Source organism: Lampetra fluviatilis, chromosome 30, assembly GCF_964198595.1.
Source record: "Lampetra fluviatilis chromosome 30, kcLamFluv1.1, whole genome shotgun sequence".
NCBI classification, from domain to species: domain Eukaryota; kingdom Metazoa; phylum Chordata; class Hyperoartia; order Petromyzontiformes; family Petromyzontidae; genus Lampetra; species Lampetra fluviatilis.
Window position 1 is genome coordinate 9,781,707 of NC_136304.1, and position 17,534 is coordinate 9,799,240.

The 17,534-nt window shown below is 51.5% G+C and overlaps 1 protein-coding gene across 2 annotated transcripts in view; it reads right to left on the reverse strand.

Moving 5' to 3' along the window:
- Positions 1-17,534, reverse strand: part of AQR (aquarius intron-binding spliceosomal factor) — a 44,088-nt gene that overhangs the window by 9,958 nt on the left and 16,596 nt on the right. For both annotated transcript variants that reach the window (XM_078870586.1, XM_078870587.1), the window contains 19 exons: positions 16,749-16,825; positions 16,178-16,242; positions 15,184-15,300; positions 14,141-14,254; positions 13,311-13,414; positions 11,881-11,983; positions 10,961-11,081; positions 9,609-9,750; positions 9,186-9,364; positions 7,932-8,099; positions 7,508-7,677; positions 6,209-6,450; positions 5,055-5,204; positions 4,499-4,568; positions 3,157-3,267; positions 2,640-2,749; positions 2,105-2,240; positions 1,272-1,496; positions 668-805 (listed from right to left, as the gene is read on the reverse strand). In XM_078870586.1, the coding sequence (XP_078726712.1) occupies positions 668-805; positions 1,272-1,496; positions 2,105-2,240; positions 2,640-2,749; positions 3,157-3,267; positions 4,499-4,568; positions 5,055-5,204; positions 6,209-6,450; positions 7,508-7,677; positions 7,932-8,099; positions 9,186-9,364; positions 9,609-9,750; positions 10,961-11,081; positions 11,881-11,983; positions 13,311-13,414; positions 14,141-14,254; positions 15,184-15,300; positions 16,178-16,242; positions 16,749-16,825 (2,542 nt within the window). The remainder of the gene's footprint in view (positions 1-667; positions 806-1,271; positions 1,497-2,104; positions 2,241-2,639; positions 2,750-3,156; positions 3,268-4,498; positions 4,569-5,054; positions 5,205-6,208; positions 6,451-7,507; positions 7,678-7,931; positions 8,100-9,185; positions 9,365-9,608; positions 9,751-10,960; positions 11,082-11,880; positions 11,984-13,310; positions 13,415-14,140; positions 14,255-15,183; positions 15,301-16,177; positions 16,243-16,748; positions 16,826-17,534) is intronic.

Sequence of the window (17,534 nt, forward strand, 5' to 3'; positions counted from 1 at the left end):
TGAGCGAATGCGGGCCTTATGTCCCTCTTTTTTTTACTTTATGGCTTGTTATCTTCGTAATGCCCTCCCCTCTACTCCCCTTTTTCTCCTTCCCTCCACCCCTCTCCTGCCCAAGTTCCCATCCCACGCCTGGGTTAGAAAAATAACCTGGTACACAGCAGTTCTAAAGAAATTAATTCTTAAATCTGGATGATTGAAAAGTGCATAACTCCAGTGGCTTCCTAATATCGGAAGGAAGAGCGTTCCAGACGGCCGCAGAAATGCATCTGACCGTCTTTGTTTGATGGATAGCCAAAAGCCTCTGCGACGATGACCGGCGTTTGTGTGATGGTTTATTGCTCCTTGACGAGATCAGCAAGGTATCGTGATTCATTTGTGCCAAGCACTTTGTGTGCAATGAGTGCAACCTTACAATGTGTGCGTGAAGATGGTGTATCGCCTCCTCAATGTTCCAAGGAGAAAAGCCTACCCAGAGGGCACGTACCACACATCCCTCTGACATGCTGATGTTACCCGGGCATGAAGGTGCCTTCTGATGTGACTGCTGATATTTGTTCATCTTTCGTAGAAACTAAATTCGTGTCGTCGTTTAAAAACGGGCTGCGCATGGCGGGGGGGGGGGGCAAAGGGTGAACAAGCGGCATCGTCAAGGCGGCGTCGTTGGCACCTTGAAGCCGAGCTGCACGAGGTCGTGGCGCTTGAGGGCGGCGTGCGTGCAGGTCATGGCGATGACCTTCGCCTCCTTCACCAGGAGGTACTTGGAGCGGTCGAGGCCGCTGCGCAGCAGCTCAAACGCCCGGAACTCCTGCGTACAAAAGCACGGCATCGTTACCGACGCCGCTCTGAGGTCAAGTTTGGCCAGGTGCAGATCGCGTTTGCTGATTCCGGAAAACGTTTCCCCCAACCCAGTACACCACGTCCAGTCGAGCTCTCACTACGGTTGAGGCTAATTGCAAGAGGGCTGTGGTTACTACCAGCTGTGAATTCTAGTACCTGCTACGGTTGACCAAGCGACCCACGACTAATAGGACCTGGGGCGCGAGTTCGCACTGCGGAAACTAATTGAATATTCACAATCAACGGTGGGAATATCCCACCGCGCTACAAACTAATCAGCACGCATATGACGCACGACGGACGGGAATTTCAGGTAACTGAAGCGGCGCGAAAGAATCTGTTGCCGCGTTCTTAAATCGGAAAGAGATAAAAAAATAGACGGAAGCCAGAGCAGACTGACGAAGAACAGCGCTTGACGGGGGGGCAGCTCTCACCTCCAGCTGCGTGAAAATCTTGCGCAGGTGGCGGAAGCATCCCTCGGCGATTTCCAGGTCCTCCTTGTACGAGCGGCCGTGGAAGAGCGGCTGGGGGGCGTTGGCGAAGTAGCAATCGAACGGGAAGTGGGCGGCGATGGCGGCGGCCGCTTCGGCCGTGCCACCTTTGTCGCCACTGCTAGCCGGGCGCACCTTGCTCTGAAACTCCTCCCAGCGCGACATCACCTGGACATGCACATTCACACACACACATACATGCACACACATACACACACGTACATGCACACACATACACACACACGTACATGCACACACATACACACACACACACGTACATGCACACACATACACACACACGCACGTATGCAGGCCAGCCGGCAGGCATGCATGCGTGCACGTAAGAAAGCAAGTGAGATCTAAATGCATGCACATGCAGGCAAACCCAAAAACAAAAGTCCCCCATATAGCTTAAATGGATTGTTGGGGCAGGTGCTGTTAGAAAGAACACCTACAAAGGCTGACACGGAACACGAGGGGGTGGGTGGCCAACACCATGCCCGGCCGCGTGTGTCTCCCTAGTGGCGATGTTTTTACACATCGCACTGGGCACTCAATTGAGGCCGAGTCGACCTAGGGGAGGCTCAGGACAGGATTAGATCATCGTCACTGGTGTTGTCCACAAGCGGGAATCGAACTCGAGTCGCCGGGTTCGTAACATAGCACGCTAACCGCGAGACTGCACACACGCACACGCACGCACATTCCGGGTGTGCCAAGCGGCCCGTAGCCGGACGCGGCTTGCCGATGAGCACTAGCGAGGACGAAGCGCGTACCTGGTAGAGGAAGAAGTGTCCGGCAGTCTCGCACGTGTAGGAGACGTCTCCTGGGACGCCCAGACTCTCCTGCAGGCGCCCGACCTCGTGCAGCAGCTCCAGCCTCCGCGCCAGTATGTAGTTCACGCGGCCATACCTGCATGCAGAAAACACGTGCGCACACAAACATACATGTACTCATGTAAATATACATAACGGCAACAACGTAACAGCGGTGTGACGTCACCACAGTGCTTGTGCCAGGATAGATGTGCGCTGAGGCCACGTGAAGTGTCGAAGGATCGCTTGCAGGAAGTCATGTGACAGGCCAGGTGTTATGGGTTACATACACAAAGATTCCCCATATAGCCTCAGCAAACTGTTGGAGCAAGTGCCGCTAGCAAACACCTATGAAGGCCGGCACGGCACAAGAGGGGTTGGGGTGGTCAGCACCACGCCCGGCTGCCTTTGTTTGCCTAGTGCGGCCCCGGAAGACAGCCTGTGGTTTTGCCATGGCAGGTGGCGCCAGGAGGCAGGTGACGGACAGTGGCATCACCTGCTGAAGTCCTTCTCCGTCTCCAGCTCCTCCTCGCCGTGACCCATACGCAGGAGGTGCCTCTCGTCAATGTCAAGCTGCATGATCTTCTCGAAGAGTTGGTTCAGGGCCTACGGGTTAACAAGAGAGGAAGGTCGAGGCCAAGTGACGGTCAAGGTCCCATGACAGCCAACCAACGCTGCCGACGCAAACCGCACATCGCCGCGATTTCCTTCTGCCAGATCCCGTGGCCGTTGTAGTCGAAGGCTGTTCCCAAGACTGCCAAACAGTCTCATCACGACTAACCGTTACTATTTGAGAGTTACAGACGCAACCAAGTTCACAAGTAACAACTACAGAACACATTAGCGGAGACACATAGGGCAGGCGTATGTGTGTACAGCTGTTGAACTTCTTTCGCATCATACATAGCCAACAGTGCTAATCGGAGGTGCGGGGGAAGGACAACAAACTAAACACAGAGGGGGCAGGCGTGCGGGGCAGTCCCCAGCAGCGCTGACGTTCCGACGTTCCTCACCTGATTGGAGTGCGTAACGATGAGCGTTCGCTGTTCGGGAAAGTTGTGGTAGAGGTTTGAGATGATTTGCACAGCCACATCCGTCTTGCCTGTACCCGGGGGCCCCACCACCTGCACGGAAGGGGCATCGCGCCATTTACTGAGCACTGTTGTTGCCATAACAAATATCCCCCCGTATAGCCTTAACAGAGTGTAGGAGCACGTGCTGTTAGGTTAGCACCTATGAAGGCTGGAACGACAAACAAGGGGGTAGGTGGCCAGCACTATGCCAGGCCTCCTTTGTCTCCTTTCAAAGAAAATAACAAAACATCTGAAATTGTACTGTTACTCTGATTGATAACAATCTTGTCAATGTCTAACTTTTTGATGTGTGGATCTGGCTTCTTCTTGGAAAGGAGGTTGAACTTGGAAATCAGGTTATCTTTGCATTTAGGTGACATCAGAGTAACTGTCCCAATTTCAGATTTTTTTGTTATTTTCTTTGAACCTATCTACGTGACTTTACCAAAAGACCCAAGAATACATTTTTATGAGTGTTTAGAACCAGTCCTGTGCACTTTAAAAGTTTTCCTTTTGTAGTAGAAAATATTTGTGACTTTTTTTATTCAATGACTCAAACAGAAAGCCATTTTGAGTGTAAAAAAGCACAGAATCTCAAACAGCATTTAAAAAAGATTTAACCTGACAGCTATAATTTTTACGATCTTACCTTGAGTGGATGAGTTATGTTGAAGGGTTGTGACAATTATTTGCAATAAAGTCCACGCCAATTACAATGAGCACTCGGTATGCACGTGAAAGGACACGATGGGACTGAGAAAAGATGGCGGCGGATGCACGAGTTGTACAGTACCTCTACACCCCCCCCCCCCCAAAATTCAGCTGCGCCGAGTCCAAACCGATAATCGAAAACGATAATCGCCACTGGTGTTGGCTGTGAGCGGCAATCGAAGTCGGGTTGCCAGGCTCGTAGCGCAGCGCCGCGAGCCGCTACGCGCCTACGCACAATGTTTTAGACTCTTTTCAGCTGAACAGTCGAAAACGCTGTGACGACATTGAGTGTAGAGAAAATTTACGTCGTGTTCCTCAAAAAGTCAGCGACATGAGTGCGAAACAACGTATATCGGGGTGACGTACATTGAAGACCCCCTGAACTCATCTGAGGCTGCAACTAGCTAGGGGATGGCTCAAAACCAGTTCAAATAAATCACCACCTGAAACTCAGGTTGCTGGGTTCTTAGGGAAGTGCGCTAACAACTACGCTAACGCACCGCCTGCCATTAACACACAACGATGACAATGAATGGCGATGAAAGTAGTGGAGCCAGATAAGGGGCCTTACCATGGTGAGCCCAGGCTGCATGCCTGCACGGATGGCCTCAATTTGCGTCGGGGTGAACTGAATCGTGTTCCTACAGGCAACACGCAAAGGCAACAGCACAAATGTCATCCATCACGCGAACTCCAGTCATCCTCGCAGTGGTATTTTGGAAAGCCATCGAACAAAGACTGCATCATACTCTTAGTTCTTTCGGTAAAGTCACGTAGGTAAAAAATGAAATAAATATTAATCGCGCACTTTCAGATGCACTTTTGTGGCCGTCTGGAACGCTCTTCCTTCCCATATTAGGAAATCACTGAAGCTATGCACTTTTAAATCTATGTTGAAAACGAATTTCTTTAGAACTGATTTTTGGATTTAGTTTGTTGTCCTTTCACCACACATCACACCTCCGATTAGCACGGTTGGTTACATGCAGTGCGAAAGAAGTTCAACATAAACACAGGCACACATCGCCACACATTCCAGCGACCTCGACAACATCAGAATCACGTACGGCCACGAACCTGCTTCGCACAAGGGGAAAGTGCAACAAAGAAGCGTGCAGGAGACTGACCGCTTGGGCTGGTTGTAGGGGTACGGCCCCGGGTTTGGCGGCACGTACGGCTCCACGAGCAGCGTGAGGCTGTCCTCTCCACCGGAGGCGGTTTCTCCCGCGTTGCCCGCCCTTCTCTTCTTGCCATCCTTCTTCTGCGGGAAGGTGATCCTGTGTGCGGACAGTGCCATCGACGGAGGTGTTAACGCAGAGATGAAGGTGCAGCAGACGTCACCGGCTGCAAAATGCAAGATTGTGCTGGCCCATGGCGTGAGAATGCGGAGTTGTTCACTACCGGTTCAGGGCCCATCCAAGAGATAATCGTGGTTCAATGCTTGTTTGACCAAGGATACCCAAGGATACCCTCAACCTGTCCAGGCTCTCACCAGTTCAGGCCGACGTACGAGGGACTTTGAGAACTCTAGGTCCGCACCTTCAAGTTTTCGATCGAACCACGTGTCCAATTCGTGAGATATATACGCGCGTTAGAATTCATGTTTATTATTACAGTAAACCCTCGCTACACGCGAGTTCTGGATTCGCGAGTTTCGCAAGTTACTAAATGTCTACTAATTCCCTATTTGCGACCCGCCGGACTAGAGCGTTCACGAGCGCGCTACGTAGTGCCAGACCACCGACACCAGAGAGGTACGCGCAGAATGTTGCTACATTTCAAACGGTCTGCAAAGACTTAGCTGCCTGCTTTGTCCTCAGTCTCACAGCAATCCCGCTCTGAACTCGCTATTGGGCATTTTTAGTTTATACGTACTTACAGTTGACTCGATTATACAATTTGGTATAAATGAGTGGACAATAATAAACACAGTAACACTCAGCGGCGCCTGCTCAGAGTTACCAAACACGCCCATAATGATCTCTCCCCCTCCCCCAACACTAAATTGTCTTATGGTTGTTGTTGGCTTGCACCACAATGATTTTTGCACAGCATTTTAATACTTTATTTTTTGGAATATTTTCTGGTTTATTCCAGTGTGTTTCTGTTGGGCGTCGTCACTTTAAGATGTTCTGTGTTCATATTTAGTTTGTTGCGATTGCACCCGACTCAAGAGCCGCATGGCTCACAGGGCTATACCTAATAAATGAAACTTGAACACGACCGAGTCGCCCAACGGCGTTGCGTCTCTTTTGAGCGGCACGGCGCACCCCCCACCCACCTGAAGGGCGGTTTGTGCGGTGGCGGGTGGTCGCCCACGACACGCACGGTGTGGCCGGGGAAGCCGGCCTTCAGGTGTTCCATGCTGAGGAAGGTGTCGTTGAAGTTGAGCGTGCGGATCTGGTTGGGCATCTTCGAGTAGTGGGCGCTGCCCGGGTCGCCATAGCCCAGGATGATGTCGTGCAGCCAGTCGGGCACCACGCACTCCGTGTTCATGAGGTCACGGATCGTCTCCAGCACGGCCTGGGAAGTGCCAACCACGTACGCGTCAATGAATGACAACCAATAATAACCGAGAAACAGTACAATTGCCGTTTGTGTATGCATGTTGACCTTCTTTCGCACCGTACGTAACCAAGCGTGCTAATCGGAGTTTGAAATAAATTATTTAAAAGTGCATAGCTCTAGTCGCTTCCGCACATTGGAAGAACGTTCCAGATGGCCGCAGAAGCGCATGTGAAAGCGCGCGATGCAGTGATCGTATTTGTTTGATGGCTAGCCAAAAGCCGCTGCGAGGATGACTGGAGTTTGCGTGATGGTTTATGCTCCTTGACAAGATCAGCAAGGCACTGTGGCTCATTTGTGACAAGCACTTTGTGTGTTATAAGTGCGGCACTGTTATAACACAAGACTATCGCGAAGGAGCTACGTTTTGGCGTGCGGTGGTTTCAGAGGCGACGTTGCTATCCCAATTGAGTAATTTTCAGGGAATTTTTTTTATTTGGTCAAATTTGGACCGTGACACCAGCACACAATGGCATTCTCGTTTCAGATGACGTCAGGAAATCTTGAACGTCAGCTGTGAAGCAGACGGCGTGCAGTTTGAAATATATCTATATTTTTTAGCCAAAGCAATATTTTATTTAACATTAAAATGCAAAGCACACTACAAGGGCACGCAACTGGAGAAAGATACGAACACAAAAACATATATTCAAACAAATTGTGTCATCGGTGTAAACACAAGATAAAAACGGAGATGGCAAGTATATAAGTGGGCGGTGTTCAGATGGCAAGGGGAGCAGGTCCATTGTGGGCCGCGTAGTATTTTACGGCGAATACACTCGCAGTGATAACCAGGGCGGCCTGCCGGATTCGAACTACAAACCGCCGCACAAGCGGCAAAAACCCCGCTCCCGCCAGACCGCATAACAACGTCCCCCCAATGTCCTTCACGATCGAACAACCCTGACGTTCTGGATCGCGGGCACCAAGAATCAACCGCGGAGCGCTCAGTGGTGCCAACTTGGCGCCACCAGTGAGGTGGTGGTGGGGGGGGGGGGGTCATTGTTCACGTCACCTTGAAGTTGTTCTCCTTGGGCTTGCGGCGGAGCAGGAGGTTGAAGTTCTCGTAGACGTCGTCAGCGTGGTGCTGGATCACGGCCGCCATGTCCTGCTGGTACTGGTTGGGGTCGAGCCACACGCGGATCGTGCGCGTGTCTCCCTTGAGTTGTGGCCGAGGCTCAGGACCTGTGTGTGGTTGTGCGTGAAGGAGCAACAGTGTCGCGATTAGTGTGCCGCACTACGAACCCGGCGACCCGAGCTTGATTGCCGCTCACGGTAAACACCAGTGACGATTATCAGAATCGTCACCACGGCGCCCATCGTGCCAAACAAGCCTGGTAAGGATCGAGGAGGGGGTTGGTGGGGAAGGGTGGACCGGGAGGGAGCAGAGGGGAGGAGGTGCGGGAGGAGGGGGCAAGCGGTGGGTGCCGGCAACGCACCGTCCTCTATGACGCGACCCTTGTCATCCAGCAGGCCCTGCACCTCGCAGCCGCGCACGCACGCCAGGTCCAGCTGCTCCAGGAAGGGCCGCGTCGGGGTGTAGCGCGTGCCCCAGGGCTGCGTGCCCCGCACCGTCACCAGGAAGCACACGTCGTGCTTGCGCAGGCCTGCGGGCAGCGAGAGGTGAGGGGGGAACATTGGCGCACGCTGCGTTAAACATCGCCCCCTCGCGTCGCCATCACAACAGTGCCTCTCGCACGGTCCAAGTTATCGTTCGTGTTGTGAGATCGTGCAGCGCAAGGGGGAAAGGGCTAAAGCCAAATGACTTCGCAGCAGTGACCATGGCGTGTAAGGCAGAGCAGGATGAGCAACTTTGAGATTTGGATAGAATGTGGAGCAATTAATGATCCGCCTCGTGCGTAAGGGCGAGAACGTGATTGATGGCAATGGTTTCGGGAGGCCTTCACCCGGCACTAATTAGATCATTGATTAATGATAATCATGATGTGTAGAGAGTATTTTACCTTTATTAAATCAACTCAAAACTACTGTCTCTATAACAACTGTCAGTCATCTTGGCAGTCAACTCGGTCATTTAACCCAAAACACCTGGGCTCTTGTCCTGTGACCTCCTGCCAGTGAGCCTTCGGTACATCACGTGGCTTTGAAGCGCCCCAAACCTGGCACGAGCACCGCAAAATAGCTGTGAATGGCGGTGGCTGCATGCGTGGGGAGCGGCAGTGTAGTGTCTCGCGTGGTGCGCTACAAAACCCGGCGACCAGAGTTCGATTCCCACTATACCATGGCCGACACCAATGACTATTATCTGAACCTGGGCTTCCCCTAGGTAAATTCAAATGAATGGCTGGTGCGGTGTATAAACATTGCCACGAGGGAGACAAAGGCGGCACGGCGTGGAGCTGGCCATCAATCCCCTCGTGTGCCGTGCCAGCCATCAAAGGTGCTCATTAACAGCACTTGCCCTAAAGTCTGTTAAGGCTATTGGGGGGGGGGGATTTTTGTCTTTGTGTGCGAGCATGTGTGTGTCAGCCAACGCATGGCACCTGGGTCTATCCCGTGACCTCCTGTCAGCGAGCCTTCGACACTTCACGTGGCCTCTAAGTACACGTGGCCTGGCACAGCTGCCATGGTGACGTCACCGCCACTTAGTGGCGAATGGCGGGTATTGGTATTGGTGTACGTGCATGCGAGCATGTACAAGCATGTGTGGGTGGGTGCGCGAGCGATCGTACCCTCCCACTCGGCCTTGATGTGTTGCCGCATGTTAAGGTGCAGCGTGATGTCGGCTCGCACGCGCGACGGGTGGTTCTCGCCGATGTGGGGCTTGGCCACCTCCACCACGGAGAAGGCCCCAATGGTCTGAGCCATGCGCGCCCAGCCGCCAAACATCGTGGTCCCATCCTCCACACGCCTGCACGCACCAGCCCACCCACACGGACGGACAAGTACGTACACGTCGATAAACGTGAACATACAGACCGATTGTACATGGGGGGGCATGCGAGAACACGTGGCTGTTGACGATTGAGAACCGATTGCGATTCATTATTTCACATCCTCTTATTTAACCATAGTTTGGCCCTCATTTTTATTCCACAGTCCGGTCCGAGATGGCACCGCGGGCCATCGATAGAGATAGCGGCGCTGACGCTCACCAGGGCTTCATGCGGCTGACGGCATCCTCCACGTCCTGCCGGATCTCGTACGTCGACTCGAGCCGAAAGAGGTTGAAGTTCCGCAGGAGGTAGTCGTGCAGCGTCAGGAACTGCAGGTTCAGCTTGGGCAGCGCCAGGCAGCCTGCAAAACAATACGGGCACCAATTGCTGTCAAGAGCACAGGCCAGGGGCAAGGTCTGTCCACGCATTTACTTGTCCTTCCCCCTGCATCTCCAATTAGCCACGGCTGGTTACTTACGGTGCGAAAGAAGTTCAACATACAAACAAATAAAATACTCACCACCGTCATCAACATTAACCCCGTGTTATGAAAGGGAAATATAAAGTAGGCTTTTATGCGGGGGTGGGGGCAAAAGCCCTTCGTCACAGTAGATGGGACTTAAACTTTGACAAGGTAGCAGTGCCTTAAACACACGAGGAAATTAGAAGAAGTTGCAATGTTGAAACAATGTTAATAAGTTTAATGTAGACTTTTCTCAAATTTCACGGCGTTTCCAAGGCACCACATGTGCAAAGTAAAACCTCTAACGGCAGGGTCAGCCAATCGTCATGCTGTCTCTCTCTGCTCTGAATAGTGTTACGGATGATGGTATGAGTTTACTTTTATTTGTCCGTGTAAACTACTGCTGCTAATGCATTCCGATGAGCACGTATGGCAACGTATGGTGCGTTTAAAGTTCAATATAAAAATATAAAGTTTTGTTTATACGAACGAGTAGAGAACCAGTCGTTTTGAACAAAAAATAAGAGACAGCTGTCATGTTCACATTCGTTTCACATCGCTCCTGTGCTCTGAGCACGAAGAGTAATCTGCTTTTTTTGTAACTAAAATGTCAAGCTAATATGTAGGTTTTTTTTTTTTATAAACGCTAGGATTTAAAGAAAATTCTCCTAAAAGTATGACATTACTGGGAGCACAAATTAAAAAGTTAACACGATTTTAAATGAGTCGTGTCATTCTTCTGTATTGGTTACTCCCACCTCTTCGGTGCCGCTATGATTAAACGGCTTCTAATCTTGTTCTGCCATTTTAATTCAACCCAACGTTAATTTGTTACAATCCCATGCAGCCAGTTACCCAGCTAGTTTTCGGTGGCAACTGCCCAACGGCCACTAATAATTTAGTTATTGTTGGGGTGGAGAGAGGAGCCCAGCCAGCAGCCAGCCAAGAAACTCGAGGCATAGATTATTTGTAACTGTACGATTCAAACACGTTTTCTGACCAATGGGAGAATTTCATGAGCGAACAACCACACAAAGCTGGCTCTGGACAAGCTCTTCCGTGAACGTGGACACTGGGAGGAAGAGGAGGAGGATAAAGCGGCCACTACCGTCGCCCGAGAAGTACTCGGTGGGCACGATGTTCTCGTTCCAGATGATCTTCTCCGTGGGGTAGAGGGGCATCTCGTTGAGCGCCTGGATCTGTGAGATGCGGCGTTCGTGACGCGAGACCTGGGCACATGAGCGACAAATGGGAGAGACTTGACGTGGACTCCCAACATATCCGAGACTGGACAGGAGCACACCACTCGGGACAACACTCGGGTGCTACTTTAGAATCATCATCATGTGTTCAGAGTCTTTGGCTGCTATAAATTTCCACACGGTGATAAAGCCACTTCGTTGAGCTATCATTTGCGATTGTTAGGTGGCTTCTCAAAAAGAGCTACAGAGCTTAGTGGGCCTTGCCTGGTAAAAAACAAATAGTTTAGTAGTTTAGTTTTAGCTGCCATGTGAAGTATGCTTGTTTTCTTCCCATGGGTGCAACGTAAGGATGTGTAGTTTACATTAGAACTGTGTTCACCATGAGTTAAGGTTGCAGCCCTGCAACTGCTTGCTCACACCGCTGCTGGTGGCAGTGCCTCCACAAGAGGGAGCTATAGAGAAACCCCTCTAACATCCTACAAGGACAACGATTCCCCCGTACAGCCTTACAGACTTTGTTTGGGGCAAGTGCTGTTAACGAGCATCTAAATTGAGGGCGGCATGACACATGAGGGGGTGGGTGGTCAGCACAACACCAGACCGCCTTTGTCTCCCCAGCAGCAATGTTCACGAAACACTGCACCAGCTACTCATTTGAGGCCAAGTCGACCTAGCGGAGGTCCATGACAGGTTCAGATAATCGTCACGGGTGTAGGCCGTGAGCGGGAATCGAACTCGGGGAGCCGGGTTCGTAGTGCAGTGCGCCAACCACTGCACCACCGCTCTCCACTAGAGGGTACGCACGCAGGCGGACGCGCGCACGTACCATCATCTCAACGAGGAATTCCTTGCTGTAGGAGCTGCTCTCTCCATCCGACAGAGGCGGCAGTAAGTTGAGCCGTGCCGCCATCCGGTGCAGAAGCTCCGTGCTAGTGACGTTGGAAACACACCGAGGAGGAGAAACCGACGGGGGCCACAGCACATTAAGTCAGCCTATGATACGTACCTAGTTTACAATGTCACATGTTGTTTCGTTTAAAAAAAGTTAACGCACCACATAATTTGAGCACGACACTACAGCCTGCTCACACCAACAGATGACAGACGTGTGTGCGGTAACACATTCCTGCGGAGGGAGCTGGTAGGAACGTTGGGTTGCTCGGTCAATGGCCAGGGTCAACGGCGGCGTGGTGTATTCTGCAAATATGCCCGACTGTGAGGGCGGGCACAAGCCGGCGTGAGTAGGTTAAACGTTGAGTTTTATAAGGGCACCACGGGGTGACCAGCCCCTCCCCACCCAGCCCCACCCCTCCCACCCCCTCCCCACCCAGCCCCTCTCCTCCCTCCCCACCCAGCCCCTCCCTGCACGACGGATGGACACAATAATCCCCTGTGGGCTGGTGTAACCAGGAGGTTCCTACCAGTATATTGTGATGACTGACATTTTTTTTTTCTAAAATAGATATCTTTAATTAAAACAGGCTGTGGTAAAAATAGAGAACTGGTAATTAAATACATTAATTGATTGTAAACAACTGACACCAACTCCCTCTGTAATTTAAAAACTGCGGTGTCTCCCGTGACATGACGCCCAAGGGCACAATTGTAAATTTAAATATTTTTTAAATACAATGACAAAGATCCCCATATTGCCTCAACAGACTTTTGGGGCAAGTGCTGTGAGCGAGCACCAATACAGGGGATTGGCCAGCACCACACCTTTGTCTCACGAAGTGGCAATCTTTACACACAACACCTCGGGGAGGCCCAGGACCAGTTCAGATCACTGTTACTGGTGTTGGTCGTCGAACTCGGGTCACCGGGTTCGTCGCGCAGCGCGCTAACCGCGACACAACCACTCCCTAAAAAGACAAAGCTTCCCCGTATAGCCTGAACAGACTGTTGGGGCAAGTGCTGTTAGCGAGCACCAATGAAGGCCGGGACGGCACACGAGGGGGTGGGTGGCCAGCACCACGCCCGGCCGCCTTTCTCTCCCTAGTGGCGATGTTTACATACCGCACCGGGTACTCATTTGAGGCTGAGTCGACCTAGGGGAGGCCCAGGAACGGTTCAGAAAATCGTCACTGGTGTTGGCCGTGAGTGGGAATCGAACTCGGGTCGCCGGGTACGTAGCGAGCGCGCTAATTGCTACACTACCGCTCCCTACGCAGATATACACACACACACACATTTAAAAAGTGTGAGCATAGGTAAGTTCGCTCGCTGGCATGGTGCAGGTGTGGATGTGCATCTCACGAGAGCTCGCCGAAGTGCTTCAGCAGGGAGTCCCTCGTGTCGATGGAGGCAACGTTGGACAGCGCAAAGTCGCGCAGCTCCGGGAAGTTGGCGAACGCGACGCGCTGCGCCCACGACACACGCGCGACACTCTGTAGCGATCCAAATGCACCATCGAAGGCCGATGTCGCCAACTGCATCGGCGTGAAGCTGCAGCCCTGCACTTGCTCACTCAGGCCACTGCGGCCAGAAAACGCCTCCAGCATAGGGAGCACTGGCCGACTCGTTCACGGTGAAAGAGATGGAACGACCTGCACTCGACCCCCACGCGCGACCTGCTGGTTGACTAACTTGCGTACAGGGCAACATATTTCCACATTGGTTTATAGAGGCAGAATCTTTGCTGATAAAGATAAGCGAAGGAGGAACTTGTACAAGACTCCCAGTCATAATAGAAGTGCGACCAATGGCCACGGTATAATGGGGGTTGCATCTTGCTGACAATGACCGAGCAAGTTGAATCCTAGGCAAGGCTGCTGTTGTGCAATATCGAGGCACCAAGCGACGGCGGATTAACATGTCGCACTTTGCCGACGGGACGTTAGTCAGGGTCAAAACTCGTGCGGGTCTCTGGTCTATAACATTACTCACTGTCGTCACCGTCACGAACCACCGTCTACCCACTGCTAGGTGAAGGCGTCTCCACACCGTTGTAACTTGCTGACCCCGTGCCCCTACTGGACATCTGTAAAAAAGAGCTTCAGAGCTCACAGGATTCCTCCTGCAGTCTCTATATTCTGATTTTGAACTTTAGGGAGGTGAGTATCTGCATATGGGAGGTATGTGCATACCTGCAGGGAGGTGAGGCGGTCGTAGTGCATGTTGGTCATGTCATGGTCGGTCAGGGCGTTTCCGGACTGGTCATTGATCTCAAAGCCAGAGTAAAACTGCAGCATCTCCAACAGCTGTAAACAAATGGACCAGGCAACCCCACGCAATATAATCAGATGGACAAACATTATTTGCGTAAGAATTCATTATTTCAGAGTTGTGAAAACTGTCCGCGAATTATAATCACGGAATGAAAAATATAGAATGAGAAACATTATTTAATGGGACAGTACGACTGGTTTTCATCTGCAGGGTTTGAGCAACACTGTGATCCATTAGGCTCATCTGGCGGTAATGGACCTACTCTTCCGCGCCGATCAATTAGGCCAGTTTTCTACAGGATAAGTCCCGAATGGGGCCCCTGTGTAGACTTTACCAGTCACGTGTCCTCCGGGGTCAACCAGAGCGCCACGGCCTATAGTAACCCCATTCCATGGCCGACACTCTCACACCCCATCCTGTAGGGGTCGGCACGACACGCCGAGCGTGGTGCCACTCAGCGCTATCCATCAGCGCTCACCGAGCCCCTCCAGGGCCGGCACTACACCCACATATACAGGGTGTCCGCTATGTCAATACATCGCACGCCGTGCCTCTCGAGGGCCGGCATTACACAGTGACGTCTGCGATGTCACTGCAAATGCATTAATAAATATATATTGTACTTACAACAGCCCGTCGTTAACAGGGGAATAGTCGGTAAGCGAACACACTGGGCTCTATGGAGGCACATCGATAAGCGATTAGTCGTTAACAGGGGTGGTCGTTAAGAGAGGTTCTACTCTACCCGACTATACACTACACTACTATACACTACACTATGAGGCACTACACTATACACCACACATTGGGCTCTATGGAGGCACATCGTTAAGCGATTAGTCGTTAATAGCGGTCGTCGTTAAGAGGGGTTCTACTGTATATACGTACGCTATGCGGTTTTGGTGGCACAGGGGGTGGTGGGGGGTAAAAACTTGTTCACAAGCGGACGTCCGCTGCTCACCTGTATGAACAGCTTCCCTTCCTTGGGGCGCTGCGCCAGCTCGGACAGGTGGCTCAGCACCACCAGGTGCGAGTCGTCCAGCAGCGTGTTGAACCAGCGGCGTGTGGGGAGCAGGGCCTGGGAAAACCCACGAGTAGCCACCGGGTGAAGTTTAAGTGTTGAACAACCGTGAGATGTTTTGTCGTTTTTTTTTTTTAAACCATATGTTACAAAGTGTAGTGATATCGCGGATGTCACTGTGTAATGCCGGGCCTAGAGGTATGGCGTGCGATGTAACGGCATCGCGGGCACCACGTATATGTGGGGTGCAGTACCGGCCCTAGAGGGGCTCGGTGAGTACTGACTGGCAGTGCTGGATGGCACCACGCTCTGCGTGCAGTGCCGACCCCTACAGGGTAGGGTGTGAGAGTGCCGGCCATGGGAATGGGGTTACTAAGGGCCATGGCACTCTGGTTGACCCCGAAGGACCCGTGACCGGTAAAGTCTAAACAGGGCCCCCGAGTGGGGGCTAGGGGTGGTCACGTGTCAGGGCCGAGATCTTGCTCGAGGGTTCTCGAAGGTGGTCGTGGCTAAGGCCGGAGTCAGCCACACCACCGAGGATATAAGCCGGGTCCCCGAGAGGGACCGGCTGCTGTGGTTATCCTGAAGAATCTACGTTCTACGTTCTATGTCTGAGTAGAGTCACCAACACGTGGACCTGGACCCAAGCTGGGGTCCTGTCCATTGTAGCTACTCCCAGTGTAATTAGTGTAGTTAGCCTGGTGGTCCACCACCATAGGGCAGTTACCCCTTTGTGTTGGCATCAATAAATGTGTTGCCTCCAAAGAGTGCGTCTGCGACTCAGTTGAACTCACTACAAACGCAACTGAATATAATGCGACGGGTGCGGTAAAATCACAACGCAACGCCGCAGCGCGCACAATAATTGTGCAACCGTTATGGAACCGAACGGAGCAATATACACGATCGAATTGACATTTTCCGGGTCACTCACCTCCAAGTCGATCATCAGCTCAATGAAACGCTCGCAGTAATGCACCTTGTCAGCACTCACATCCCCTGCACGCCCGCAGTAAACAGCCACAGCAAGAACGCTGATTAATCTCACTCTCCACCGCATCGCACACGCATCGCATATCTATGTAATTAGTGAATCAACATTAATTAATTAATTAATGTACTACATTTTATTTTTTTATATTCCACAGGCACAGCGGCGCATACGGAAATCCCCGGCACTCTCGCATGACTGGATTGTTTACATGAACTCTACATTTCCACCCACATGCAAATAAACTAATTTGAGGAAAAGACAAACTCTCTCCTCTCACTCCTCTTTCTGTTTGAGAGGCAAATATATAACTGTAAACCAAGTAGTACCACCATGTGGAGGAGGCGATAACCATAACCAAATCACCCATTAATGGTATTGGCACAACATTGCAATTCAAGGTCCTCTCTGACAAAAGTTCCCTGGGTACATTAATAACACGATTGCTGTTATAACACAAAACCATGATTACCAGGATTCTGTTCCTGCCACAAAGTGCCCTTGTTGCACCCACCTTTTGCGGGAATAGAGTTGAGGACGGAAACAAACTTCTGGATGAGCCTTGAAAGGAACCGGCGCTCATAATCAGCCCTGAAAGAGTCAGGGCAAGCATCATCGTTAAATCTTCATCATTATCATCCATCCTCTGTTCGCTACTCCACGTCAAAGCATTTTCTCTATGATACTGACACCTATCTGCTTTGTGTGCGAGTGTCTGTTTGTGTGAATGCGTGTATGTGGGGAACAGTAGTGTAGTGGTTAGCTTACCGTGCTATGAACCAGATTTCGATACCCACTCACGGCCAACATCAGGGACAGTTATCTGAACCATTCCTGGGCCTTCCCTAGTTGACTCAGCCTCAAATGAGTACTTGGTGCTACGTGTAAGCATCACCACTAGGAAGACAAAGGCAGTCGGGCAGAGTACTGGCCACACCTCCTCGTCATGTGCTGTGCAAGCCTTCGAAGGTGCTTGCTAACAGTACTTCCCTCAACAGTGTTAAGGCTATACGGGGATCTTTGTATTTTATGAGTGTGAAAATGTGTGTCGGTATGCATGTCCGTGTATTTGCGCATCTACCAGTCATCTCAGTCCGTTAACCAATGACCTCTGGGTCTGTCCTGAAAACTCCTGCAAGCGAGCCTTTGACACTTCATTTGGCCTTAAAGTGTACCTAGCCTAGAATGCAAGCTGCGGTGACATCATCGCTACCGAGTGGCGAATGGCAGCTGTCGTGTGTCTGCATGCGAGTGTGCCTGCCTGCGTGTGAGTGTGCCTGCCTGCGTGCGAGTGTGTTTC